This window comes from Nicotiana sylvestris, chromosome 7, assembly GCF_000393655.2.
Source record: "Nicotiana sylvestris chromosome 7, ASM39365v2, whole genome shotgun sequence".
NCBI classification, from domain to species: Eukaryota; Viridiplantae; Streptophyta; class Magnoliopsida; order Solanales; family Solanaceae; genus Nicotiana; species Nicotiana sylvestris.
In genome coordinates, this window is record NC_091063.1 from 57,453,112 (window position 1) to 57,464,458 (window position 11,347).

At 40.0% G+C, this 11,347-nt stretch overlaps 1 protein-coding gene across 1 annotated transcript; it reads left to right on the top strand.

Moving 5' to 3' along the window:
- Positions 1–471: 471 nt before the first annotated feature.
- LOC138873181 (uncharacterized) lies at positions 472–933 on the top strand. The gene is made up of 2 exons (XM_070151622.1): positions 472–663; positions 748–933. Exons 1-2 carry the CDS (start codon positions 472–474, stop codon positions 931–933), a joined length of 378 nt encoding a protein of 125 aa, XP_070007723.1.
- Positions 934–11,347: the final 10,414 nt, after the last annotated feature.

Consider the following 11,347-nt stretch of genomic DNA (forward strand, 5'->3'; position numbering starts at 1 on the left):
CTAATCTATGGTAATGCAAACTGGTTACATGAGTTAATTGCTCTAGGTGCCCTAACACACTTTAATACGTTAGGTGGCGACTCTTCAAATACTCAATTCCCAAAAGAAAACGAGTTGTTCCCAATGAATGTCGAAATCCGAACTCCGCGAGAAAAAATAGGGCGCGACAGAAGTGTGGTGGTATTTTTGAAGAAGAACATCATTACAAGATTTGGTACTCCAAGGGCTATCATAAGTGATGGGGGATCACATTTTTGCAACAAGGCTTTTGATACCTTACTTACCAAGTATGGTGTCACTCACAAAGTCTCGACCCCCTATCACCCTCAAGCAAGCGGACAAGTGGAAGTCTCCAACCAGTAGATCAAGAGTATTTTATCAAAGGCAGTGAATGCCAACCGGACGGATTGGTCAAGAAAACACGATGATGCTCTATGGGCTTATAGAACGGCTTACAAAACACCGATTGGGATGTCTCCATATCGATTGGTGTTTGGGAAGGCTTGTCATCTTCCGGTAGAACTTGAGCATAAGGCTATGTGGGCATCGAAGAAGCTTAATATTGAATGGGATGTCGCCGCCAACTTAAGGGTGACACAATTGAATGAGCTAGATGAATTCTGGTACCATGCCTACACAAGATCCTCTCTATACAAGAAGAAGGTGAAGTACCTCCATGACAAGTACATTTAGAGCAAGGAGTTTAAAGAACGTGATCTTGTGTTATTATTCAATTCTCGATTACAGATGTGTCCGGGCAAGTTAAAGTTAAAATGGAGTGGCCCGTTTGAAGTTGTTGGTGTGATACCATTCAGTGCATTGGACTTGAAATATAAGAATGATGAAGTCTTTAGAGTCAATGAGCACCGGGTGAAGCATTATCTAGGAAAAGTTGATGATAGCCATGTCGTGGCAGTTCTCCATTTCAAATGATTGGTAAGTTACATCGTGTCGTGATGTTAAATTAGGCATTTCTTATGAGGCAACCCATGTGTCTTTTTCTTTTTCCTTTTCTTTTCCATTAGATAGGCTTTATTTTGTGCTAACAAGTTTTGAAGTATATGCAGGAATGAGTGTGCATTGGAGGGACTATGTCATAAAAATTGGCTAATTGTTGACAAATGTGCGGTCCGCACTTTTCTGATTGTTGCAGCAGAAATCACTCTGCGGCCGAAAAATTTTGTGTGCAGTCTCACAACTGGAGGACAAAAATTGCAAGCACTCTGTAGTTGGTCTGCAAAAATCATAGCCAATCTACAGCCGCACTCACTTTTGTGCGGACCGTAGAGCTTCATCAAAGACCAGGTAAAGAGTGCGGACCGCACTTAAATTTTGCGGACGCACTCAGCTTAAGTTTGAGCGACTTGGTCAGCCTATAAATAGAACCTCAGTGCACTATTTACAACTTTACACACTTTGAGTTCTTGAGACCTAAGCAAGCAGAGTGTACGTCCAATTAGTTCACAATCATCTTTCATTTCAATCAGTGTAGATTCTTACCTGCATCCTTTATCACTAGTATGTTCATTGCATCTTTAGATTTTTCAATTTCTCTTAGTTTTTATTCTTCTGTGGTAGAGTTATTTTTAGACCTAAAATGTCAAATGTTAGTTATGTGTGCTTACAATCATGTGGGTAACATAATATGTTTCATTGGGGGACTAGGTAGATCATTAATCATGTTTAATTGCAATTACCATGTCTTAATTGTGTAAAAATTGCAAATTATAAAATCAGTGGGCGTGATTTCAAATTGTGCAGCCGCACACGAAATTATGCGATTTGCAGATCTTAAAATTTAGGCAAATATGTTGCATGAAAAGTGCAGACAGCACTCAAAATTGTGCGGTCCGCACTGTAGGATGTGCGACCACACTTCAAAATTGTGCGGTCCACACATTGCAATCTGTTGCCGCACTCATTTTATGCGGTCCGCACTATCTCCACTATAGTCTATTTTCCTGCAATTATAATGCAACAGTTTGCATTGTTTGGAACTCTAACTGACTTATATGCCTTTTATTGCAAACAATGGTTCGATCACGATATCGAGGCTATACTTCTAAAGGGAAAGGTGAACCCTCTCGAGGCCGAGGCAGGGGCAACCTCCCACTCTCAGTCCAAAGAGCAATAAACAAGAAGGCAACTACTTAAAGAGTCCCTGAACCCTCAGAATCCAGTGAGTATCTCTCATCTAGGGAAGCTTCAGAGGGTAACTCTGTGTAAGCACAACCCGATACCCAATCTCAACCCAAACAAGTTCCGGGTAGACTACAATTGAGAGATGAACCCTAGTTCTTCTGAGTGTTCAGAAGAGGGTAGCCAAGATTGTGATCCCTCTTCCTCACATATCCCGGTAGCACCAATCCCCGTTGATAATGATGATGATACTCCTGACGATTGTAGAGGAGGTGGCACTAGAGTGGGAGGCCTAGAGAGATCGAAAAAGAAGGAGATATGGGAGGATAATTTGTGAAGTTGACAGCCTTCACGAGGTTCAGAGAATGGTGCCTCAGAGATCGCTCACACTTAAGTAGCAATTCTTAGTGAAGGACTTGGATAAATACAATCCAAATGTCCTTAGGGAGCGCAAGGGTTGGATGTAGTTCATCCAGAGTGTAATGGATGCCAACGAGCACGTGGTACGTAAATCCTATGACAATGTGACACGCATCAAGAAAGGTACCAAAGTGGCCAATGTGCGGAATTTGAAGGTCCGTGATAAATGCACTCTAAAAACTTACATGGGATTTGAGGTAAAGGCAGTTCAGTATATGGAGAAGCTTGCTATGGGTGATGCATCTCGCCCTTAGGTAGTAGAGATCTTAGCATCTCCAGGACCACCACCGCCGTGGATCACAGCAGGAGTTTCCATTGCATGGAACACCCTCAATTTTGAAGCAAAAGGGTGGCAAACCTTTGTGTGTAGCCGGAAAGACCCGAACAAAAATAAGAACAATCTTCCAATTCCCCAAGCAGTTCTAGTGGCATCTATCATGGCCGGGTACCCAATCAATGTGGGTACCATCATGTCGGACAACATGTCAGTGGTTGTACGAAAGGGTGAAAGCTCCTATCCATATCCAAACACCCTCACTGAATACATTAAGGATGCCAAGGTGGAGCCAAGGAGATTTGATACACAAGTGCGGTCCAAAAAGCCCTTCTCATGGTACTCTTTGCAAGGACCGAGGAACCCAAAATTCAAGGGTAAAGCAACTACCACAGGTGGCCATCTGATGAACCAACAGTGGTGGTTATAGATTATCCTACTGAGCCTTCTACAGCTGTTATGCCTTCCACAGCAGCTAGTCCTTCCACCGAGACAACTAACGTGCCACCAAAGCCATATTCTAGACCATCTACATCAGTATCAATGCCTGCCTCATCCACATATCTACTCATTGCGCTGTGAGTCTCCCGGACATTGGCGAGTCTCAACAACTAGATGCAAACAGCTACTTCAAAGTTGTCTGACACATCCAGTGCTGTTGCGGCACAGTCTTCTGCCCCAGCAGCATCATTGGTACCTCCGTCAGTGGAGGAAACATTGTCAAAGATCCTGGAGAATCAGAAGATCATTATGGACACATTGGTGGCACATGGGAAAATCATTGAGGAGTTGGGAAAACAACGGAAAAAGATGCGGAAATCTTAGGCTTTGAAGAAGTCAGTGGATAAATTGACAAAAAAAAGTGGTCAAAATAGTATCCGTTGGAGATATACCACTCGATCTGCTGATGGAGTCAGCACCAGCAGCACCATCAATACTTGAGGCATCAGAGGCAGCAACTTGCCAGTCTGAGGAGCCAGACCTTCCTGCCCACACTGCTAAGGAGATGCTGCAAATGTTCTCAAACCCTGTTATTCCTCGACTGGAGGATGATGAGATCCAGTTGGCGGAGCCCGGGGATGTTGATGACCCCATGCACACTGAGACCATATAAGGAGCTCTCTTAACCCTCTACCCTTCCTTATTCTGATTGTTAATAAGCATTGAGGACAATTCTTGTTCTTATTCAGGGGGTGGTCTATTTTATTTGATTTAATATGATATTGTCTTGTAATAACTTTAATACTACTTTTATTTTATCTTTATTATCTCTTTCATTATGTATATATTTCTCCCTCTCATATATATATATATATATATATATATATATATATATATATATTCTCTTCCCCTCGGTTTGTATATTCATTTGTCTTACTTTTAGTAGTTTATTTCATAACTTTTCTAGTTTGTTAGTCTTAGTAGATAACTTCTTATTTACTTCGATAGCTTCTTTTATATTCGGTAGCTTCTTTTTATGTTTAAGCAAGCAATAAACCTTTGGTTTTCTTAATGTCACGGTTCTTTCCAAAGGTGGATTTTGTGTGAACCGGGTGGCTCTTCCCAACGATGGATGGCATGACAACCTTCTTAAGGGATTGAGTCCCTTTTTTGATATTTAGGTAAAAATAGTAGTATTAATGAATAAAAAGGGTCAAGCATGCTTCACATGGTACCAACTGTTGATACCCAATTTTTCCATGTATATTTTTAATAGGCAAAATACATTCAAAATAGTTAATGTATGCATATATAAGTGTGTCCAAATATTGTAGTATTTTTCCTAATTTTTTTTAAAGATTTTTAAATCAATTTATTGTCCGATTTTAGCTGTACAAAAACGAATAATTATTCCTCAAATTATCATTTTGTGATCAACTTATTTTATTCTCATATTTATACCAAAATATAGCTAAGGTAATTTTACACATTTTTACAAATTCATTTAGTATTTTTAAAGTTGAATTGCATATAATTGCAATTTTAGCCTATTGTAAGATTTAATTGCGTTTATAATTACAAAATTGATTCCACTATTTTTAATTTAATATTTATATGTTGTTAATTAATTTAGTAGCTTTAATTTATTTCCAGAAATCATTTACTATTTTTTATAAAATGAAGGAAAAAGTGGCTATTTAAATACTAGCCCTATTTCATTTCAATTGTAGCCCAAATCAAACCCCCAATTGAACCCAATTACAATTTTGAATTAACCGGCCCTATTTCTAAATTACCCGACCCCTGAACCGTTTAATTCAACCAGCCCGGCTCCCCTTTTGATCCAGGCCGTTGATCAAATGATCAACGGCCACAATTCCCCCTTTCGCTTTTTAATTTATCCCCAACCCTAAAATCATTTTCATTCACCCGCCGCCTATGAAACCCCTCTCCTCTCTCAAACTCTCTCGAACCTTCCCTAACCCTATCCGCCTCTCACCATCTTCCACCTCAAAACCCTCCGGAAACCATGGCTTCCCAAGCTGTAAGGGCCCTATACTGACCTCCCCTTGCTCTTACACACCTGATACCTGAAGATTCGAGGCCAGGCCTCGAAGGTTTGCACCCAGACCTCTGCCGATTCAAGGTTCCAGAGTCATCGTCGGCCTTGCTCTGGCGTACCATGGTGTTTTGAGCCTGATTCTGATCTCTCCAACTCAGATCAGTGACCTTTCAAAGCCTTTCTCATTTTTAGGGTTCTTCCGAAACCCTATCCCTTCGAGGTTCTCTCCGATTTTTCTTTTACATCTGTTGTTTATCTATGATCTACTTGAGTTTTCAAATGATTTCCTTAACTTTTCTTTCAAAAAAATTACTTTTCAAAGTCTTTCTTTTATGATCTAGGGTTCTCTGAAAATGCTTAAGTGTTTCTCTGACTTTATTTTCCTTTTCTTTTGTGTTTATTTGCCTCTACTGTGTTCTATGTTTTCCTTCTACCATGTATGTCTTCTACTGTGCTTTCTATATTCCGTTCTGGTATGTTCTTCTACTGTGCTTTCTATACTATGTTCTTGTATGCTTTTCTACTATGTCCCACTATTTTCTTATACTATGTTCTGGTATGTTTCGCCTACTGTATTCTTCTACCGTGTTCTTAAGTGTTCTTACTATTTTTCTTCTATTGAACTTTGTTTAAGTCTCTTTAAAAGGATCTTCTTAAGCATGCTTTCTTCTACCGTTCTTATCAGGCTTTTCTCATCATGTTTCAAATTAGTTTCTTTACTCTGTTTGCTTTGAACCCCTCTACTGTATTTACATGTTATTCATGAGTTCTGTTACTGGAAGAAGCATGTTAGAAGTTTCTGTTCTTTTCTGAAACCTCTAAACATGTTTCGATTTGACTACTTGCCTCATCATCTCTTTACTTGATTCAAGGTGGAAACCTTAGAATTTGGGGGTTCTTCCGAGGTTTGATTGAACTAAGGCTTTTTTTTAGAACCCTTAACTCTTTCAGACTGACTTTGAGTCTCTGAACTGAGTTTGGACACCTTTGTTTTCTTACAATGCTGAACTTTTTGCTAAACTCTTCTACACTGGATTTTTTCTACCGATTTACATGACAGTCTTCTTTCATGCTCACATGTTCCTTATATATGATGAATTTTTCTCTAAATGGTTTTCAAATTTGCAATTACTGCAAACTTCCTTCTGAATGTAGCTTGATTGATTTCTTTCCATCTTTTACTGATTTCCTCTGTGACTCGACTTAAGTAAAACTCTTCTTCATCTTTTCTGACTTGGTTCATTCATACCAAATCTCAGACCTTGTGATTTACTGGCTGTTAATTGACTCCCTTACCTTATTTGCACAAATCATGTATTGGCAAAACTCTGTCCTTAAATAACCTTTATGTATTTTCCCTCAATTGCATGTTTTACACAAAGTGTTTATTCAATTCCTTTCCTTAAATGGTTTTACTCGTTTTGAATCTGAATCCCTTAATTAAGGGAAGCCTTGTGTAATTGATTGACAATCAGTTTTTAAACTATTTTCTTACCTTATTTCTGCCTGCTTTCTACACTATAAAAAGGAACGACCCTTTTTACAAACACACACTTCACACTTCACACTTCACAATTCACAATCCTACTAAACTCTTACTTACACATAATAGCATTCTCTCTTCTTGTCTGCACTATGGCTTTTACAAGACTACTGCATTTTTTCTTTTGTTTCTTTGAAACTGGTATGTCCCAATTTAAGTTTCAGCATCACCAATGTGTTTACTTACAGTCTTTGTGTCCATGTCTACTTTATTATTTTCTATAGAGTTCGACATTTAGCTTAGTATGCCTATGTTCTACTGCCTGTTCCTGTTGTGAATCTTTTCTCCCTATCCCATTATTCCTTTTTCCCTTTTCCCTTTCCCCTTTTAGAATTTCACTTCTGCACTTGCACTCTCTCTTAGTCTTTAATTTATGTCCCCCTCTTGTGAGCCTTGCCTTGGGACCCTTTGAGCTCCCTCTGAACTTGGACACTTGAGGGCTGGCCTTTCCACACTGCACTTGTCCTATTCTGATAATACATTTGGGTGTGAGCATTTCCCGGGGTCCTTTCGAGGATCTTAGGGAACTTTGACACACTCAAGTGGGAGAAAGGCTTTGGATCATGATCTTTGGAGTTGAGTTACCTCATATTCAAGACATGAAGTCTGAATCAGGCTCTCCTTGGTTGTACTTTTAATTTCTGATGTATTTTCTTTACTTTATTTTTTTTGGACTGTAATAACTTTGTAATAAACTATTGGGCATGGCTAGTGAAAAACGGGGGCGCGATAGCGTGGTGACTCTGCTGGGGATTTTAGGCTTTTACCATTTCAGTCTATTATTGTGAATTTATGCTTCTTCATGTGGAATTATTTGTTTATTTCTTTTAAGCATTTAATTTCCTTTTTGATTGCAAAACTGACTTGTCTCTTCGTTTTTTCCCTTTATTACTTTCCTTTACTGCTTTCCTTTGCTACCGCTTTAAGTTATGAAAACGGTTAAATTTACTGCTTTCCTAACGTGAAAATGCATGACAACTTATTTTAATTATTACATAAGCATGTTTTCAACATCATATTCCACTCGTACCAAAACAAAATACCATAGCAACGCTTATAATGAGTGGTTGTGCTCTTCCGATATTATCACCCCTAAATCCGAAAAAGGCATATTTGCGGTAAAACCAGTCGATCGACGGGGTAGTCGAAGGTTCCGTGCCTTTCCCCTTGAGTTGTCCGCTCAAGGGTACTAGTCTAAAACCCCATAGAAACCTTACTCTGTTTAATTATGCATGCATGATGGTCAAACCTAGCCGAGTCAGCTATGTTGTCCGCATAATGACTCTTTAAGATAGCCTTGTCCAAAATCCATTGGGTTTCCCTAAAACCCAAACGGACATCACCACGTTCTGTGCATTTATTTGGAGAACTAAATGCGTCGTGCTAATTGTTGATGTTAAATAGTCGAGTCTGGTGGGGGTAAGGGCCTAACCTTGTTTGTCTTGCAGAAAATGAAGAACGAGGTCCCCAGTTTCGGTATGGTTAGCACGCCCCCATTCTTGCTAGACTGGTGGAGGAGTCTCCCATCAAATTACCAAGTCAATGAGTGGAAAGAGAGGGTCGCCAAAGCTAGCAAAAAGTTGGAATATCTGGAATACAACCTGCTGGAATTGGAAGGAAAAGTGAGGAAGAGAGTCACTGACTGCCAAAACGTTGAGCGAAACAAAGGAGAACACCTGGCAAAGGCGTTTTTACTGGTGAACCTACGCGAATTGGAGGATTTGATCAACGAGAGCATTCAACCTGAGGAAGGTCCTTCTGGGACCGAGTAGATATGAGCTTGCTCTTTTGCTTTAAGAAATGTAACAAGGCCTATGGCCGCTAGTGACATTTCATTCCTTATTATTTAGTGTCGTTTTGGGATTTGTCTACTTTCGTCAATAAAATGAGGCATTTAGCATTCTAAATTCTCCAAATCAATTTGTCACTAGGCCTACCTCGGGTATAATGAGGCTCCCAAATAGGACACGATTTACATTCTTGCACTATGTGTTTAAATATCGCAACATTTTCTTATAATCCTCACTAACTTGATACCTTTTTGTTTTTACTTTTTGTTATTTATTCCCCTCCCCAAAGGTTAATTCGTGCACTATGGCATACAGGCCGCAAGCCGGGGAGCATGCCTCAACAATTGGACCATCAGAACCACCAGAGCCCGGAAAGCCTCAGGGTAGCAAAGCTGAACAAAGCATCATGCACTATCTTTTATTTTTACTAGTTGATTTTCCTTTCGCATTTTGAATTTTCGCAATAAGATCTTCCAATGTTCAAAATAGTTATGAAATTTATCAAAGCATTTCAGATTCCTTACAAATTCTTACTCTCATCATTTTTCTCATTACTTTATTTATACAACATTACTATTACCTATCTTGATGAACCAATGAATGTGACATGCAACGAGACAACGCAACAAACGGACATAGATTCAGAGGAAAACGATATAGCGGGAGAGATTGTTAAAGAGGTTGAGAATTTTGAGAACAGGCCGAAGTCCAACTTGGACAAGACTGAGATCGTTAACATGGGAGATGCAGAAAATGTCAAGGAAACATGAATCAGCGTTCACTTATCAACGTTAGAAAAGAAAGGGTACACAGAATTTCTAAGAAAATACAAGGACGTATTTGCCTGGTCATATGATGACATGACAGGTCTGAGCACATCTATTGTGGCCTACAAACTGCCAACTGATCAGACATGTCCACCGGTAAAGCAGAAGCTCAAAAAGTCCAAGCCTAATATGAGTCTAAAGATCAAAGAAGAAGTCACTAAGCAGGTCAGAGCTAAGGTTCTCAGGGTAGTAGAATATCAGACATGGTTAGCCAATATTGTGTCGGTGCCGAAGAAGGATGGGAAGGTCAGAGTATGTGTCAACTATCGGGATCTCAATTGGCCGAGTCCAAAGGACGACTTCTCCTTGCCGAACATACACATCCTGATTGACAATTGTGCCAAGAATGAGTTGCATTCATTTATAGATTGTTTCGCTGGTTATCAACAGATCTGGATGGATGAAGAAGATGCTGAGAAAATGGCTTTCATTACGCCATGGGGAATGTACTACTACAAAATGATGTCGTTTGGATTTAAAAATGCAAGGGCCACCTACATGAGGGCCATGACCACCATTTTCCATGATATGATACACAAGGAGATCGAAGTATATGTAGACGATGTTATCATCAAGTCCAAGAAAGACACTGATCACATGGAAGATTTGAGGAAGTTCTTCAATAGACTGAGAAGGTACAACCTAAAACTGAATCCCACAAAATGTGCATTTGGGGTTCCTGCCGGAAAACTACTTGGGTTAATTGTAAGTCACTGAGGAATAGAACTAGATCCATCAAAGGTTAAAGCTATTCAAGAATTGCCACCGCCAAAGAACAAGAAGGACATAATGAGTCTCTTGGGGAGACTTAACTATATCAGCTGGTTCATAGCATAATCTATATTAATCTGTGAGCCAATCTTTAAGATGTTGAAGACGGATGTCGCTACCAAATGGACCGATGACTACCAAAAGGCCTTTGACCGAATCAATGAGTACCTATCAACACCACCAGTTTTGGTCCCGCCCGAGCCAGGTAGACCTCTATTACTCTACCTCGCAGTATTGGATGGAGCGTTCGGTTGCATTCTAGGTCAGCATGATGAAATGAGGAGGAAAGGGCAGGCCATTTATTACCTCAGTAAGAAGTTCACCCGTATGAGACCCGATATTCGCCGTTAGTGCGCACCTGTTATGCTTTGACTGGGTGGTGCAGAAGCTGAGGCACTATTTCTGTGCCTATACCACATACCTCATATTGAGGATGGATCCTTTGAAGTACATCTTTCTGAAGCCCATGCCCACTAGCAAGCTAGCCAAGTGGAAAATCCTGTTGAGTGAATTTGACATTGTCGATGTAACTCAGAAGGCGATCAAGGGACAGGCACTAGCAGATCACCTCGCTGAAAATCCCGTGGACGGAGAATACGAACCCCTGAAAACGTATTTTCCCGACGAAGAGGTATTATTCATAGGAGAAGACATTGCAGAATCCTATGATGGTTGGAGGATGTTTTCTGATGGAGCAGCAAATTTCAAAGGAGTTGGCATAGGAGTTGTCCTGGTATCAGAAACCGGTCAGCATTATCTGGTCTCTGCCAAACTCAAATTCCCGTGTACCAATAACATGGCCGAATATGAAGCCTGCATATTAGGGCTCAAGATGGCTATTGACATGAACATTCAAGAGTTACTAGTAATTGGGGATTCAGATTTGCTTATACATCAGGTCCGAGAAGAATGGGCAACCAAGAACTCCAAAATACTCCCTTATCTGCATGATGTATAGGAGTTGAGGAAAAGGTTCACAAAGATAGAGTTCTAGCATGTTCCCAGAGTCCAAAATGAATTGGTCGATGCACTGGCTACCCTATCATCCATGATACAGCATCCTGACAAGAATTTCATTGA